General features: G+C 63.1%; 5 protein-coding genes across 5 annotated transcripts; 1 reads left to right on the plus strand and 4 right to left on the minus strand.

Annotated features, from left to right (window-relative positions):
- Nucleotides 1-433: 433 nt before the first annotated feature.
- On the minus strand, nucleotides 434-3,193 carry MNEG_6466 (hypothetical protein; the record flags this gene model as incomplete). Its single annotated transcript, XM_014045056.1, has 7 exons — nucleotides 434-454; nucleotides 559-615; nucleotides 868-1,014; nucleotides 1,287-1,395; nucleotides 1,557-1,638; nucleotides 1,928-2,081; nucleotides 2,237-3,193. 7 exons carry the CDS (start codon nucleotides 3,191-3,193, stop codon nucleotides 434-436), a joined length of 1,527 nt encoding a protein of 508 aa, XP_013900510.1.
- Nucleotides 3,194-3,604: 411 nt separating this feature from the next.
- Nucleotides 3,605-6,346, plus strand: MNEG_6467 (hypothetical protein; the record flags this gene model as incomplete). The annotated part of the gene is made up of 6 exons (XM_014045057.1): nucleotides 3,605-4,325; nucleotides 4,692-4,829; nucleotides 5,036-5,114; nucleotides 5,341-5,356; nucleotides 5,610-5,816; nucleotides 6,305-6,346. The coding sequence occupies 6 exons, from the start codon at nucleotides 3,605-3,607 to the stop codon at nucleotides 6,344-6,346; spliced, it is 1,203 nt and encodes a 400-aa protein (XP_013900511.1).
- A 1,070-nt stretch (nucleotides 6,347-7,416) lies between these two features.
- On the minus strand, nucleotides 7,417-7,836 carry MNEG_6468 (hypothetical protein; the record flags this gene model as incomplete). The annotated part of the gene is made up of 1 exon (XM_014045058.1): nucleotides 7,417-7,836. The coding sequence occupies one exon, from the start codon at nucleotides 7,834-7,836 to the stop codon at nucleotides 7,417-7,419; it is 420 nt and encodes a 139-aa protein (XP_013900512.1).
- Nucleotides 7,837-9,998: 2,162 nt separating this feature from the next.
- On the minus strand, nucleotides 9,999-11,701 carry MNEG_6469 (Tubby-like F-box protein 11; the record flags this gene model as incomplete). The annotated part of the gene is made up of 4 exons (XM_014045059.1): nucleotides 9,999-10,355; nucleotides 10,561-10,966; nucleotides 11,254-11,499; nucleotides 11,664-11,701. 4 exons carry the CDS (start codon nucleotides 11,699-11,701, stop codon nucleotides 9,999-10,001), a joined length of 1,047 nt encoding a protein of 348 aa, XP_013900513.1.
- A 1,143-nt stretch (nucleotides 11,702-12,844) lies between these two features.
- Nucleotides 12,845-13,937, minus strand: MNEG_6470 (hypothetical protein; the record flags this gene model as incomplete). Its single annotated transcript, XM_014045060.1, has 4 exons — nucleotides 12,845-12,907; nucleotides 13,103-13,135; nucleotides 13,412-13,616; nucleotides 13,822-13,937. 4 exons carry the CDS (start codon nucleotides 13,935-13,937, stop codon nucleotides 12,845-12,847), a joined length of 417 nt encoding a protein of 138 aa, XP_013900514.1.
- Between the last annotated feature and the right edge of the window lie 3,363 nt (nucleotides 13,938-17,300).

Below are 17,300 nucleotides of genomic sequence, written 5' to 3' on the forward strand. Positions count from 1 at the left end.
GGCGGAGGGGGCGGCGACGGCGGCGGCGGCGGCGACGGCGGCGGGGCCGGCGCAAGGCTTGAGGTCGCGTTGGTGACGCCTGGTGACGTCGCGTTTGTCGCGTTTGCGCTCCCAGGGGGCAGCAACGCCTCGTCATCGTCGTCGACCGCGTCGAAGCTTGGCGGCTCATCGTAAGGGTCCTCGACCTCCCCCGCTATTACGCGCAGCTCGTCGTCCAAGAAGGCGGCCCCCTCCGCGCTCATCATGCAGAAGTTGCAGGACAGGCGGCAGTTGGTGCCCATGTAGCTCTGGTTTTTGGCGCACTCGCCCTGGGCCACCAGCTGCGGGCACTTGGCCTGTTGGAGGCAGGGGCGGTTTCGGGGGCTGTTGCAGCCAAGTGGTCGAAGGAGAGCGCCCGCTCCATTCACTTGCCGAATCAGCAGCTGACTCAGGGCTACGCCGCTGCGAAGAATCGCTGCCATGGCCCCCTTGGTGATGTTTGCAACTGCCGCATGTCAGCAGGATGATTTTGCCCCTCTCCGCCGCCCCCACCCCAAACCAAGACGAATCGGCTCTCACCAGGAAGTCCCCGCATGCCATGATCCCGTCCATCCGCTCCAGCTTGTGGTTGAGCGCCTGTCGGGGACATAAGCATCAGTCAGGGGAATTGTATGACAAGGGAAAAGGCAGCGGCAAGCTGACGTGGCTCTGCTTGCTCGCACGTGGAGCACCCGGCGCCAGCGTGGGGCGGTGGACAGCAGGCGGCTGCCTCGTTCGGCAACAGCGATGCGCGCAGTCGACCGGCAGCCCAGGGATTCGCTGCTTTGGGCAGGCCCGAGATGCTCCGAGATGCTGAAGCAAGCAAGGCAGCGGGCGCTGGGCGGTCACCTGGTATGCGTCATCCACAATATCACACACGCGCGCCAGCTGCTTGCTGGGGCGGCAGATTCGCAGGTAGTGCTGGCACAGCGCCGCGTTGGCTGTCAGCACGGGCTCGAGGGCGAGCAGCTCCCGGTAGCGGTCGATGGAGTCGTTCTGGTCAGAGAGGGCAGGCACGGCGCTTGTCAGGTGTTGGGATGCTGCACATTGAATATTCGGGTGGCCGGAGGCGGTTGAAGGTTGTGAAACAACACATGTAGGGTGCAGATCAGGGCTGCGCAGACGGGCCCAACTGCCATGAGCAACATGTTGTTGGAAGAGAGGGCGGGCAGCGTGAGGGCAAAGGTGCGTGCGTTAGGGGCGCCGCTGGAGGCACCATGGAGTGGGGTGGGGTGGGCGAGCAGGGCCACCCCCTCTTGTATGCTCACATGCTTGACGAGCTTTGAGGGCGCCGGGGGCGGCGGCAGCAGGCCAGAGGTGGGGCGCTTGAGGCCGGTCTCCCAGGGCGGGCACCGTGAGATGTCAAAGGCATTGAAACTGCAACAGGCAGCGATGTGTTGCGAAGACACAGGGTGCGGTCAGCTGACCAGGAGCGAGCATGCAGTAGGGTTGGTGCAAACAGGGCGTCCAGGGGTGCAGCTGCCGGCGGGCGCTAAAGTCATCTCTTCATATGCCCAGCCTGCGCCTGTGTCGCTCACTCTTTCTTGTCAAAGGACCAGGGTTCCCCCGTAGCAGGTGTGACCTTCCACTGAACCCCGTAGTGCAGGATGTGCACAACGCCTGCAGAAGCATCGAGGGTTTTGTGAGTTTCCCTGCTTGAGTGCCGCTGGGCGCAGCGAAGCAAGCCTGTGCCTGCTTGCATGCAGGCTGCCGTGCACCTGCTGCCTGCGTACTTTGCACCACAACTGCACGCACCTCCTCTCCCCCCTCACTGGACCCAGTCAACACACATGCACACACATGCGAGTGCGCATACACAGACACACGTGCACACACACACACACATACACAAACACGCATACACAATCACACTTCTTTAACGTTCTCCTTCACACATGCACAAACTCACCTTGCGGTGTGTAACCCGGGTAGAGCATCGCCTCCTTGTCCCACCGGTGCCACACGTCCGCCTTGGCGGCGGCGAACACGTACCCATACATCTCAGCCAGCCACGGCTTGTCGCCCTGGTTGCGCGCCAGCGTGTCGCCGGCATACTTCCAGGCCTGAGGGGCCGCAGCAATGGGGGATCACACGGGTAAGCAAACGCTGTGGGTACGCAGCAGAACGCAGCTGGTGGCGGGTCTCGAGCACCAGGTTGTGGAAACCGCGCACGGCCCTCACAGCTTCGGCACGGCTGCTCAGGCGACCACGGATCAACCTCAGCAACCACCACACCCCCGCAAGCACGGCGCCCAGCGCGTGCTGCTGCCCTGTCGCCTGCGTCCCTCGTGGCCTCGCTGGCTGCCGCATGTGCAGGCTCTGTGAGCATAATACGTCTGCTGCCACCCGCCCACGCCTGGGGGCTGCCACTCGCCTGGGGGTCCGCCCTGACGTCCTCAGTGTACTTCAGCCACAGCGGCGCGATCCGCCGCAGGTCGTCCCTGTGCACCAGCATGAAGCCCCCGACCTGGTCCGCGCGCCGCCCCGGCGGCCCGGCCAGCGCGTCGGCCCGCGGCACGACCTCCGGTATGTGCTGCGCTGCGAGCTGGTTGCTGACGCCGGCCAGGTGCTCGTACCGCGCGCCGACCGCGTGGCCGGGTGAGGTCAAGTTGAAGTCCTCCGGCGTGATCGGCTGCCGCAGGATCATGTCGGCCTCCAGGATCAGGATCCACTCCTCCTCCGGCGAGAAGTGCTTGAGCCAGTCCTTGATCGCGCCGGGCTTGTTGTACGCAGCGTAGTGGTCACCCGTGCGGACGGCTGTCGCGTACGACGGCGCGGTGTGGGTGGTGACGGACTCCAGGGTGTCCGGCTTGTGCGCCTTTGCCTCCTCGTCCGTGCACGACATGATGCGTGTCAGCGGGCCGGGCTGGCCGCTCTGGCGCCAGCTGTAGGCGAGCGTGAGTGTTTGCCAGTCGGCGTAGGCTGTGCAGTCTGTGAGGAACACGGTGTGGACGTTGCCCGCGTCCGTGGGCTCCTTGTAGTTGTCCCCCGTGACGGGGGCCCACCCCGCTGCCGCTGCGAGCGCGCCGCCAGCCAGCAGCAGCAGCAACGGCAGCAGTGATGATGCGGCTGCGCTGGCACACCGGGCACGTGCAGCGGCCGAACGCGGCCCGGCAGCACCCCACTGCCGTGCGCATGGGCGTGGTCGAGCATGGCCGATTTCGGCGGTGCCCATGGCTCCTGTGGCGCTGTTCAGGTTCTATTGGCCATGTCCACCCGGAAGAGCGCCCGACCCTGGGCGGGTGAGATCGAGAAGCGGGTGCAGGGCGGCTAGAGCAGGTGACTTCGACCCTTGAATATGTTAAAAGATTTATGAGAGTGACGGTAGAAGGCACTGCACACGATTCTGAAAATCACCCTCTAGATCGACCAGCAACCACCAACCGAACGAGCTGTGCTGTGTTGTAGAGTGGTTCAGTATTTCATGTGATACTCACGCAACGTTTGAGCGACGTTGGCAGCTGTGGTTACGCTTGGCACCTGTCCAGCTCGTAGTGTGTCCAGGAGCAGCGGGGATGGCCGCAGTCACGCTTGACAAGAGAACGAAAGCTTAGCGCTTTGGATCAGGCGTAATAGCGGTGGTACTATGCGCGCGGCGGCGGACCTGTCGCCGTGGCTGCTGCTTGTCCGGTTTGTGCTGGCGCTGAGCATCGCAGTCGCAGCCGGGGCCGCGGCCGCGGCCGGCCCGCAGGCCCCGAACAAAGCCGCCAATGTGCACACCGTCTTCCTGAATGACTGCACGCTCTACTCCGACTGGCAGACGGTCGTGATGGTGTTTGGCTGGCGCCAGAGCGGCCAGCCGGGGCCCATTACACGCGTGGCCTGCTGCACGCCCGAGGACAAGACGACCTACCTCGAGTCCCGCAAAGGCCTCCTGGACCTCGTCCCGACCCACATCGCCCCCAGCTACGCGCACCACCCGCGCACGGGCGACGACTACGCCGCGTACAACAAGCCCGCCGGCGTGATGGACTGGCTGGACAAGGCGCCGCCAGAGGAGGAATTCATCCTGGTCCTCGACAGCGACATGATACTCCGCCGCCCCTTCATCCCTGCAGAGTACATGCAGCTGGAGCGCGGCTGGGCGACGGGCGCGCGGTACGATTACCTCATCGGCGTCGACAACGACCTGGCGGAGCGCCACGTCAGCAGCATCGCGCGGCGCACAGACACTCTGGCCGGCCCAGTGGGGCGGCGCGCGGACCGCGTCGGGGGCTTCTATTACATACACCGCGACGACCTCAAGCGGCTGGCGCCGCTGTGGCTAAAGTACTCGGAGGACGTCAGAGCAGATCCTGAGGTGGCGGGTCGGCAGCGCGGCTTGGGTGGCGCTTTGGGGGATAGGCTAGCGGAGGGGGGGTCCGTGCGGGTGGTAAGGTGGAAGGCTGGGTTGGTGGTGTTGGAGGGCGCGCCGAGGGTGGTGGGTGTTACACAAGGCAACGCAACGCCTTGTTGGAGTCCATAATGGGGCTGATGTTTGGGAGAGGACACTGGCAGCAGGTGCCAGCCTGCCACGTGAAAAATGCGCAAGTCTTATGCAGGCAGGCGCACGCATCGTCATGCACGCGCATGTGTATGTAAGCGCACGCACGTCCACCCGTGCTCCTCCCTCCCATACACAAATGCATGCATGCACGCATCCCCCATGCCATGCTAGGCCTGGCACTTGACAGGCGACCTCTACAGCAAGAGGGCCGGCGAGAAGCCCTGGATATCGGAGATGTACGGTTACGTATTTGGCGCCGCCCATCTTGGTATCTGGCACAAGTGGGATGAGTCGTCTATGATTTATCCAGGCTACCAGCCCACTGGTGGGTAGAACACGGCAGGGTGATGGGTGCTGATGCACCCTGTGTTGTTATGAGCGGCAATTTTGGATGGCAGGTGCCCCCTTTGTAAGCCCCTTGCGTGATGTGTGGGGCAGTGTGGGAGCTGCTTGATGCCGGGGTTGCAAGATCAAGCCGTGCCTACAATCTCGACAGCCTGCATGTACGTCGCTCACCTTCCGCAAGCTCAGGTGTGCCGCGCATCCTGCATTATGGGCTGCTCTGGCACCTGCAGTACCACAAGGGCGCCTGGAGCTTTGACAAGCACTGGTGAGCACTCAGGCCGTAGCAGCCATGGATTCTCTCACGGCGAAATTGTGGCGGCAGCACAGCAGGGTAGGATAACCGCTTCAAGTGACGAGTCGCCAACGCTCGTTGCCCACCTTCCACTGCTTCTCAGGTTTGCTCAATTTGATGTTACTGTCTGCCCTCCCTGGGAGGACGAGGGGAACCAGCGGCCGACCGCCGGCCTGTTCCCTGCCCCGCCACGTCCCAGCGAGCTGAGACCAGGGGTGAGTTGACTGGCCTCAAGCCTGGCGCAGCCTTACCTGCACCCACGCTGCACTTTGGCTTTAAAAACAGTTGAACAGATGTCAGTGATGATGGCTAATGAGGTTGGTTTAGTTTCAACACGCAAGCTATCCCTCCCTGCCCCCAACCTTGATGAGGGGCATGGGCCTCGCCTGCCACCAAACCCTGACAGCAGCGCTTGCCCACCCGGGCCCCTGTTGCCCCCCTTCCCCACCGCCCTCACTCGCGGCGCAGCTGTCTCGAGCAGAGCGCTATCGGGATCTGCTGTCCATTGAGGTGGTCCACACCCTCAACGCGGCCACCTGTGAGTACCACCTGCGCAACTGCCCCCCCAGCGAGCAGCTGGTCCGTTTGTGCACCGTGGCCAACGCGGCGTATGAGGAGACCGTGCAGGAGCTGCGCCAGCTGGATGCCGAGATGGCCTGCACCGACTCAAACGAGGTGGGGCGGGAAGAGAGGGTAAGGGTTGTGGCGACGAGGATGGTTGGCTCAGGGGCGCGGCTTGCGTTTGGGTGCTGACAGGGTGGCATTTGCAGAAGAGGGGCGGGCGGTGTTGTGCGAGGTGACATATGTGATGTGCCCAGGCCGGTAGATGCCAGGCGGACTTTACTGCAAAGATGGACTGCGCATTGCAACATGCGCCATGCAGGTGGATTGCAAGAATTGGGCCAAAGCAGGTGCGATGGGGCATGGCGGCCGCAACGGGGCTTGTCCCCCTGGAGGGCAAGGATGGCGCGCAGGGCTGCGGTACGGTCAGATTGCTGACTTGCATCTGGGCGTCACCCCTGTGATGTTGCCGCATGCCTGGGTGTGGTGATGCGAGGCGCCCACTGTCAAGCCACACAATGCATTTATGAGACCCAGCGCAACCTTCAACGTCGCTGGCCTGCAGGCGAATGTGACAAAAACCCCGACTACATGCACTTCAGCTGTCGCCTCTCCTGCAAGCTCTGCACCCGGTCGGGCCCTGAGCACTTTGCGGGCCACAGCGGCCTCGCGGCAGAGCTATCAAAGGTGGAGCCGCCCTCAAACGGTGCTGGTGCGCTGCCGCCGCCGCCGCCACCACCTGCCACGGCGGCCGAAGTAGATTCAGCGGCGGAGGTCAGAGAAGGGCGGCACACGCCACTGGTCGGGGACGGCGGCCCAAGCAAGCAGCAGCTCCTGGAGCGAAGGTGGGACTTATCGGCAAGGCATTGGGCTTGTCGCAATTCGTTGGGCATGGCTGGCGTGCCGCCCCTCATCCCAGTGCTGCTTGCCTGCTCTGCAATGGCCCGTCTAAAGCCTGGTGTCGGCCGCGACCATGCAGGTGCTACAAGTGGAGCGAGCTCAGCATGCACCAGGTCAAGGACTGCGTGCGTGCTGCTCGCACGGGCGTCGAATGGCAACTGCACAGCAGCGGGGAGGGCGGCGACAGCAAAGCCCCTACGCTGGCAGCGGCTCCTGTACCCGGTACAGAGGATCTGCCGGCATTGCCAGGTTGGCGGTCCCACTTCAGCCTCGGCGGCGCTTTCATTGCTTGGCTGGGCATTGTGGGCATGTTCCTGTCGGTGCTGCCAAGTTTGTATCGCCGCAGCAAACGGTCACGCTCCACCCTTGGACGAGGCCCAAAAGTAAGTGTCTGACATATATGTCAAGAGCTGGCAAGCCGGCACGCCCTGAGCTTGTCAACAGCACCCACTGCAACAGACAGCAGCGATTTTACACAGGGAGCTAGTTGCTGAAAGTATTCCAGGGGTCAAATGATCAAAGCACTTACTAATATGAGGACATCAGCTTGATGCAAACAGCAGCGGGAAAGGGAGATTCGACACGCGTGGTTCAGGAAAACAAACACAACACAACAATCATGTGACACACAGCAAATTGCGCTGACGTAACGCGCTGGTACCAAGGCAAGCTTCTGCGCCCAATACAACCATGGACACCATGACAGCTCGGCAAACACAGGAAAGACAGACATCCCAACCACGCACTGTCGCCCGCCATGACTACACACATTGCTGCGGAGAGCATCGCGCGTCGCCGTCTGCCGCGCCGCGCTTCACTCGAAGTAGACCGCAAACACCTGGCAGACACAGTACATTGTCTCGTTCTCGTAGTGCTCCGACGCAAACCCGTCAGTGCTGGTGTCCCACAGGCAGCGCGATGCGATGCGTGTCGCCTGGCCTGCCTTCTGCCCAAGCGTGACCTGGATCACCAGCTTGTGGCGCTCGCAGCCGAGCGCCTTGACCTTCTCGCGCAGGTCCTCTGCGATGTGCTTGGATATGTGGGCAGCCTTGACGGGGTCATACTGCTGCTTCTCCATTCTCTCCCGCAAAACAGCGCGCAGGATGGCCTGCACGTCGGCGACGCGGAACTGCGCGCGTGGGCCATAGCCGTTCGGGCCAGTGATGTACGTATTCTCGTACACGATCTCCTTCAGCGGCCCTCCATAGGAGCTGGGGTCGTCTAGGGCCGCCATGGTGCTCGGGCTGCTATCAATAGTGATGGCGCGCTGAGGTCGAGAGGCCGGTTAGCTGCTTTTACAAGATCTTTGTTTTTTTGTATCGTGGCCTATCAGCATTCTTTCACGGATCCATACACCAGCATACTGGTCTGCAAAGTCAAACAATACAAAATCGATCTGGGTCATTTGCACGGCGCGCGGCCAGCAACTGACCTTTACAAGGAATTATATCCATGCCGCAAGCCGGTGCCCACATGCATTGCTCCAGGTGCCCGCCCAGCATTTGAGCAAGGTCAGGCGAACTCAACGCCCGAAGCGTGTGTAGGAAATACGTGATAAGAAGCAATCCCTGATCGGCAGTCAGCCGCATCGCACGGCCTGACCAGGACTCGCGGCGCATCCGGCCGCGCACCAGCACGAGCAGCAGCAGACGCTTGGGCGCCGCGAGGCGCCGGCACTCGCAGCCCTGGCGGCGGACACGCAGCAGCCGCGGCCTGCCGACATGGAGGCCTTTTTGCGGCAAGCCAAGTACCCGCTTATCAAATACACGGACATGACGGCTGAGATGCGGGAAGAGGCGATGGATGTGTGCATCACGGCGGTGGAGAAGTACCCGCAGGACGTGGAGAAATGCACACAGGCGCGTGCTGTCCCTGTTGTTGGGGGGTACTAGTGGTGGTGATGGTTCAGGATGGGGCAGAGGATGAAGCGGCAGCAGGTGGTGAGGTTGGTGGGCTCAGCAACCAGCAGGAGGTGTGTTGTGCAATCGGACCAGGGGTGCAGGCGCCGGCAATGTCTTGGCAGGCTACAAAGCTCTGGCAGGCCTGTGTGCCGGCAGCGCACATGTAGCCATCGCCAGACAGCTGGTCATATATCACTGGGTCGATTTCTTCATGTGCAGGTTGCACACTGCCTTGGTTCCTTGAATCCTATGCCTCGCTCAGCGCCCCGGCCTTCGTTGCCGCCTCCTGCAAATGCAGATGATCAAGGATCAAATGGACAAGAAATTCGGTTCGCCATGGCATGTCATTGTCGGCCGAGCATTTGCTTATGAAGTCACGTATGAGGTGTGTTGCTGGACAGAGGCCCTACCTGTCCCCCGCGGTGGGGGCCGAGGATGTACGTGCGGGACAGGAACTCTGTCCTGGCAGGACGCCGACCACCCGCCTCCCTCCACAATGCCACACCACCTCCACAGTTGCGCAACATGCTCTATTTGTACGTCGGCGGCACCACTGGCGTCTTGCTGTGGAAAATGTGAGGGGCTAAGCGCGGCCCTCAAGTGCCAAACAGCGGCTGCTGGCGACCGGCGAGGTGGATTCCGCGAGACGGCGGACTTGCTGATGCCTGCAGCGGCGCCTTGTTGGCAGACGATAGCAAGGTCTGCGGCCCTCCTGGCCTCAGGGGCTGGGCCAGCAGCGTTGGCGCCAGCTCCGATTTCGATTCAGTGGCTGCCTGCCGGTCCAGGCCGCTCTGAGGACACGTGCTTTTGCCGCGAGACACGGCCTTCTTCCTGTGCTGGTGATGCTCTGTCTACTACTTATGCCTCGCAAGTCATTCCCACAGCTGGTTGGCAGCTGAGCTGCAAGGCCCCTCCCTAGTGACACACCCGGCAGTGCGGCAAACCTCGTTCTACGGTTGCGCCGGTGCGCGTCGTACACAACCTTGCCTGGCGCACCTGCTCCAGCACCGACTCGGTGTGCTGTCGGACAGCCGCAGTGCTTCACTGCGGAAGCCTTGAAATGTCGTGCTGGTCAAGAGGACACACGTAGTTCTTGGCAGCTGCAGACTGATTGATAGGGGCTGCAGTATCATGTTTACCATGCATCTGCCGGTAACGCTAGCTCTCATGCTCCAGGGTGGTGACAGCAAAGCAAATGCATGCCGCACGAGAGGACAGCTTGTTGTGGCAGGCTGGCTGTCTGCTCAGCTCCTTGGATGGAAGTTCACACAACGCGTACCATTGAGCGGCAGTGTGCCTTGCTTAGAAAAAGATGGAATGGAAGCCTCCCGTCTCGCAGACTCCCGTTGCCCATCCTGCTGCCTATGGCAAACGCTGGACTTGCCGACAGTGCCGGCTAGACGCCCGCAATAATCCCGCGCCCCACGTCACTGCTACTGCCACGACAAAGCCACAAGAAACCCCAGTGCAGCGACCAATTAGCTGACGCCCCACGCTACTCGCAGGCCAGCTTGCTGTCGAAGCTGGAGAGGCAGATGGCGAAGGCCTGCAGCGGCGTCAGCGGCCACCGGAAGTCGCACGTGAACGTCTCGTCCCCCGCCTTGCCAAATTGCAGCACCACCGTGTCCGGGTCCCCGTCCAGCACCAGCTGGAAGTTCTTGACGCTGGCGACAGACACGCGGCCGCCAAAGTTGAGGCAGAACGCGTGCATCGCATCGTTCCAGCGGGGGGCCTTGTTCCGCAGCATCGCGGCCGGTGGCGGCGGGCGCTGGTGGGGGTGCTGGTCCTTGGACGCGGCCGCCTCGGACTTGAGGTGGTCGAGGAGGGAAGCCTCGCCGCCAGCGCTGGCGCTCTGCGGCGCGGTGATTCAGAGCGTGGCAGGATCGGGGGCCTCCATCCAAAGCTGAAGCAAGCTTCCCTGGCAGCTCGCCATTCAAGCACACATGCGGCCCGACAAACGGGGTCTTTGCTGGGTGCAGCTCGGCAAGCGCGGTACAGACTCACGTGTCCGCACTGCGTAGACAGGCATGATATGTGCCTGCGCGGGGTTTGCCCACCTGCTGGCTAGCAATCCGGCCCCTGGAGTGCTCCTGCGCCAGCGGCAGCGCCGCCACCATCTTGCGCGGCCCCTTTGTCCCCAGAATGTTGGGCTCGTACGCGATCGCTGCCAGCTCTCGCTGCGGCGCCAGCGCGCCCTCCTTGCCGCCAACCCCGGCGCCGCTGCTGCCGCTGCTGCCGCCGCTGGGGCCTGCTGCGGCGCTGCCCGGCTTGGCGCCCGCGTCCACTAGCTGGAACTCGGTGCCCACAAAGTTGGCCTTCAGCTTGGCGACAAAGCCGGGCGCGTAGCGCGCCCCGGCGCCGGCGGATTGGGAGGTGGTGATGTCATAGCGCGACGGCGCGGTGCCCTTGCGGCGGCGCCCCGCGAGCAGGAAGCGGCGGCCGTCCTCCAGGAACAGCTGGTACCTGAGTCAGGTCGGTGCGGGATTTTGGGGGTGCGGCATTTCTGGGGATCCGGCTGCAAGCTTGCCAAGCCCAGGCAACTAGATCGCGCAAGTTGTTAGTGCGCCGCGCATCGACGGTGTGCGCGCCTGCGCCACCCCATTTCAGATCCCTTGTCCGCACAGCCCTCCTCCCGAACTGGCCACCTTCTCCCTCCCCAAACCTGCCGACCCACCACCCAAAAAACCCGTCTCCCTGAACCCGGCAATATCAAACTCCACCCACGCCTTCCTCCGACCGCCGCGCCTCACTTGTGGTTCTTCATGCCCACGATGGTGTCCTTCTCCCGCGTGATCAGGCACTGCACCGGCCCCTCCCGCGGCCCCGGCTGCATCAGGAAGGCTGCCAGGTCCGTGATCTTGACCTTGACCGGCTCCACCCTGGCGCCGCTGCCGCTGCCGCTGCTGCTGGCGGGGTGCACACCCACCAGCTTGCCGCCGGTGGGGTCGTACTCGGTGGCGAGGCCCCGCGCCGCGAGCTGGCGCTCCACGTCCCTGCTGTCCCTCAGAAGGGATAGCGCGAATTGCAAGCCGTGAGGGTATTAATAAACTATCAACAGGGACGGCACCAATATCTTATCTTGGCGATTGGTGTGCCTGTCTGCGAAGGAAACGAAGCAGTGCGGTGGCAGCAAGGGTTGAATCTGACTGCCAGGTCTCACCCTGTGTAGGTGGTCGCGCCACCGCCGATCTCCGCCATCGGCGCCACCCGCTCAAAGAAGTGCCCTTCATCTGCACTGCTAGTGCCTGCCCGTCCGTTCGCCAACGCTACTGCAGCCTGCTGCGGAATGCCACGCCCAGGCAAGGCACCAAAGCCAGCCCCGCTTTCATCGTCGCCTATGATACTGCTGATACCACCAGTGCTGGCTCTATGGCCGTCCCATGCCGCTTTGGGCGTGCCACCGCGGCCGGGTGTGCCGGCGCTGCTGGGACGGCTGCTGATGAGGCCAGCGTTGGTCTGAGCTATGCCGCCCAGCTGTAGGCGCTCCAGGCGCTTCTGCAAGGTGCATATGTTTGGTGCTTACGGCTGACAAACTTCAATGCATTTTTGTGTTTCTAGCGCAATTTGTTTCACTCAGGTCGGTGCGGGCAACGCACACGCGCCATGCAGCGCGCACAGCTGATCACACCTGAGCAGCAAATGACTTCTGCTGCGTCAGCCGCTGCGTCGCACTCGGCGAGCTCGTGGTGTAGTCGTTCGTGGTATAAATTTGGGTCGTTTGCGGGCTGTTTTCACCCGCCAGGATGTCTCCGTGCTCTAAGGCACCTTGCACTTGCAGGCCTGGGCAAAGAGAGCCACGTCAGCCGACGGTTTTAGATCTCAAAACTAAGCAAACGACACAATACCACTCACTCTTGTAGCTCGCCGTGCCCATACGCGACCGGGCCGCTGATGAAACCGGTCTCGACATGTTTGACTTCCTGCGGGCCCGTTGTTAAACCATACAAACTATGATTTGTAATCAAACAAACGGACGCAGCTGTGAGAGTACCGTGGAGGCAAGCAAGGAGGTAGTGCATACTTCGTGACCACTGCGCTGCCAGCCGTCTGCATCAACGAAGACCTGCCACTCACCTACTCCTGTTCCTCCCAACCTCCACTTTGCCGGTTCACGCTTGCCTTCACCTGTCATAACCCCCTGTCTGCATGCCCAATGCTCATAGTGCAGATAGATTGGTTACACAACGCTGCCAAACCTAGACAGAGGCCAGCACACCGCACCGCGGGTGAAGTACTGCAGCTACAGAAGGGCACAGCCCCCGGGGCCAAACAAGCACAGGACCAAGCAACAACGTGACAGCGAAGGATCCCAGTGCCAAGGAAAGGGCGCCAAGACAACAACTAGTACTTGGCGTTGACAGGCTCATTGTAATCCAGCAGGAACACAAAATCCTCGGGGAAGCCCTAAAAAGGGGGGTGGCGTAAGGTTTTTTGGGGGGAGCGGGAAGAGGGGGGGGGTCGTTCAAGGCGGATCAGCTGGCAAAGATCAGCTGGGGCAGCAGAATGGGACCAACAGCGGTGACATGCGAGCACATGGTGCGGCTGGGCAGCGTGCAGCCGGGAGCGGCGCAGCAGCATCCACAGAGGGCACTCCCTCACCTCGCCCTTGGCGGGCACGTGCTGCCAGACGCCCTGTCGTCAAGTGAGTGCGCGGGTGGGCCGGCGAGACGCAGGTCGCGCTGCTGGCCAGGTGCTTGATTTGATGGCGCCATGACAGACCTTCCAGGCCGTCACTGACACCAAGCTCGCGCTACATCCAAGCCAAGAAGCCCGCCTGCCGATGCCGGCGTCCCACAGCCCGCCGCAGCTGCCACCCAACCGCAAACACCGCACGACGCCTCACAGCTGCAAGCGCCCGCCCGCCTCGGCCAGCCTCCCCTCGTCTTCCGTACCCCGCCGCCCGCTCACCAGGGGCAGGTGCGTCCGCCGCGCGGGGTCGCTGAGCGACCAGGCCTCCCACTCGGGGATGGTGGCCCAGGTTTGCTGCGCGACCCACTGGTCCCCGTCGTTCGTGAGCTTGAACCCCTGGAACCCCGGGAACGACTGCATGGCCGCCTCCCGCTCCCGCCAGACCCCCTCGAACAGCGCCACCGACTGGGGCTCGACCTTGAACCTGGGACGTTTCGAGGGATGGGGTTCGGCGGGCGCGGGGGCGGGGGAGGGGGGGCGTCGTGCAGGCTGAGTGCCGCGGCACCAGGAGCCGTGCTGATAGGCGCGCTGCGAGGACAGGAGGTGAAGAGCCGCCGCTGCTGGTGTGCTACGGCAGCCGCTAACAGCATTATGGAAACTTTGATGAGCTGCGGCCGTCGGAGTCCCACCGGTTGATGTTTGTGAACGGGCCGGCAGGCGCAGCAGGTCCCTTGGGTGCCGGCTTCTTGGCCGCCACAGCGCCGTTGCCGTTGGAGGCCGCCTGTTGGTGAACCGCAACACGCATCAAACTCATGTCGATCCCAGGAAGGCGCTTGCAACGAGACATGCTGGAGCGCAAGCGTCCAAGCCCCGCCGCAGCACACACCATCAGCTGCACAAGTGGCAACAGGACTGCAGGAGCAGCAGCAGCAGCAGCCGGCTGTGCGCTTGCCAGGTCACCGCACCCGAGACACCACCACAGCTGACCGCCGCTGGGCATTTGCAGCAGTCCCGACAAGCGCTCCCCTGCTCTGCGTCTGCAGTGTGGCGGCCTGCGAAAAGAGACCAATGAGCGAGACCCTCTCGCCATTCTGGACCATGCTCGGGCAGGCACTTGCGGCATGCATCTCGGCACGAACACAACGCTTTGCCTCACCCTCATCATGTGCTTCTCTTCTGGGCTTGGCAAGCTTTGAGCAGACCGTGGGCAATTGTGGGCTAGACGGCGGCCTCCAGTTCCAAGTGCAAGCAGCGGTGATAATATATCAAGCTCCGAACAGCAACTGTACGCATGCCCATCATATGACCCGACTCAAGCGAGGCTGCTGGACCATGACGCATGTGAGTCACCTCGTTTTCATCACAGCAGGGATCCAATATGTGAGAGTCGCATCTATAGCGTCTTGGTAAAGAGAACATTATCACAGTGCAAAGCTAAAAGTGACGTCGCCCTGCAGCAGTGATCACTTCGCGCCACAAAGCTGAAATTTCGCTGATCGGCTGTTCTCACCCATAATTTGAAGCTATAGACGCAGATCTGTAGGCAGAGTCTGTATTGGGCCACCGGATTGCCGGAGCACATGACGGGTGATTGTTCCTGACTCCCAGCCTGCACCGCAAGCCCCACCTGGCGCTGTTGAGCGGGCGTCCAAGACTGTCTGGCGCTGGGAAGCGCAAGCCCAGCGTCCCACTCAATAGCATGGCGCCTGCGCGTCTCATGCAACCCGCCCCGCGCTTTTGTTTTTCCTGCGCAGCGACGCGGGCCCCACCCTTTGTGCGCAGCGTGCTGTCCAGCAGCAACGGGGCTGTCAAGCTCCTCACGGTGCGCGCGGCGGCGTGGCTAGCCGCCAGCCTGCTGTACATACTCGCATGCCACTTGTCCCTCATGCATCCCCAGCCCTTGCTAGCCAGGGCCGCTGGGAGGCGGCCTCCACTCGAACAAGATGTTCGCGTTGAGGGTAGCGAAGGCCCTTGCCCAGTCCCTCCGTTCGGTCCTGCGCGCTCCCCCCCCCCTCCAGCTGGCCGTCCTGCGCCAGGGCAGCCGCGTGCTGCTGGGCCGGAAGAAGCGCGGCTTCGGTGAGGGGTACGTCAACGGCTTTGGCGGCAAGGTGGAGCCCGGGGAGACGATCGAGGCCGCCGCAGCCAGAGAGGTGGGCGGGTCGGCTGGGTGGCCCCTGCTGCCGGCCTATCCACGTTATGGACGACTGCACGTAGAGCGCATGCGTGCGCCTGTCGATCCTAAGTCAAGGCTAGGAGGTATGCCAGGAATTGTTCCACAAGGCGCATTACAACCCCTTGGGGAGGGCAGCCGTCACTGGTGCTGTTCCCTGACGCAGGGCAATCGTTGCTCAGTACCCGTCCTGCCCAGCCCAGCCGCACTCGCACCTCGCCTCCGCCCCCGTCTTTTCTCCACACACACGCGTCCTGGCGGCCATCTGGTAGATTGGAGAGGAGGCGGGCGTTGTCCCCCTGGGGCTGCGGCAACGCGGTGTCCTCACGTTTGTGTTTGACGACCAGCCAATACCCTGGGAGGTGCACGGTGAGCGGCCGCTGGCCGGTGGCCGTCACGAGGCAGCGGCTGGGGACATGGAATCCGGCCCATGCGTGGCGCTGTTGCAGCGTACCTGCGGCGCCATGCATCAAGCTTTAGCGGGAATGGGTGGCATCCAGGACTTGCGGCGGCGTGCGTAGGGACGCGCTGGCGCCGCCTCCAAGCGTCTGAACCCCTCTGACAAGGCGGTGGGACTCGTCGCCCCACTACGTATCCGGTGCGGGCAGTGTTCACGTCTGCAGGGTTCAGTGGGGAGCCCTGCGAAACGGACGAGATGCGGCCAGAGTGGTTTGACGCCTCATTAGATGCCATCCCCTTTGACAAGATGTGGTGAGAACAGGGAGTCGACTTTTCTCCGAGTGTGCCCCAAACGTCGTCCTTTGTCCAGCTGCGGTCAGGTGCTGCATACAACCCTGGGAGGCGCCGCGCACCACGAACGTCAGTAGACACAGCACTGGCGGCGGCCTGCGAGCCGCCAGGGCTGTGAATGTCGAGCAGCGTCGAGCTCTGCCCTGCAACACTCTGCTGCCCAGGGCGGACGACCGCTACTGGTGGCCGCTGCTGCTGCGCGAGGACGAGCCCAGCTTCCAGGGCCTCTTCGGGTTCAGGGACACCCACGCCCTCGCCTGGTGGCGCCTGAGGGAGGCGCCGCGGGGGGAGGCCCTTGGGGATGTGCGGGAGCTGCTGCCGCCGGCCGAAGGCGAGGGGGCGGAGGGCTGAGCGACGCTGCGGCAGTGGCGGGGCGAATGAGTGACTCTTCGTCTTCCTGGGGGCGCTGCCGGGCCCCTCGCATGCGCTGGGGCTGGGTACCAGGAGGGTTTCTGCTGCAGAGCGCTGCTTTACATATGCTGAGAGTGCTTGAGTGATATTGGGAGGTCTGCATTAGAGCACAGACACAGAAAAAAACCCGCCTGTTGCATCACATTTAGAAGCAAAAGCATCGATTCAAGCCCAGCACAGAGTCGCTGTGGCTCTGATTGTGGCAACGGACTGGCTTGCGGCCCCGAAATGGGACGCTGCCGGAAAGCTGGCGCACGCCGCTTGCTCAGCGGCGCGGTAAATCGACTCCCGATGTGCGCCTGTGAGGACGTCCTGCAAGCATGCGCTGAGGGGCCTCAGCACTGTGAGACGCACCGACTCAACAAAACCGCAGCAGCAAACAGACCTTGACACTGGCTGCACACGATGCGCACATGCGTGGGGCGCACGCAACGAAAAACACACGTCGCTGTCTTGCTGCCTCTGTCGCCGCGCCAATCGCGGGGCGGCCCATCTCACAGCAGGCGCCGCCGGCCGGCGCCGCCGCGGCGCGTCACTGCAGCTTCACTGCAGCTGCGCGTCCGGCGCGTCCTGGTAGCGCCCCGTGGCCCTGTCGTACCGCAGCAGCGTGTCGCCGATCCGCCCCGCGGCCTTGTTGCGCATCTTGCGCACCAGCACCTGCACCAAGGCCGGATCCCCTGTGGGCGCCTGCGCGCCGCCGGAGCCCGCGCGGGGGCCGAGCGGGGGCCCTCGGCGGGAGAAGCCGCCGGCGAAGGGGCGGTGCACCACGACGCCGCAGTCGGCCTTATTGATGAAGTGGGCGCTGTTTTGGGGGGGGGGTGCGAGAAAGCACCGGGT

This window comes from Monoraphidium neglectum (genome assembly GCF_000611645.1).
Source record: "Monoraphidium neglectum strain SAG 48.87 unplaced genomic scaffold scaffold01051, whole genome shotgun sequence".
NCBI classification, from domain to species: Eukaryota; Viridiplantae; Chlorophyta; class Chlorophyceae; order Sphaeropleales; family Selenastraceae; genus Monoraphidium; species Monoraphidium neglectum.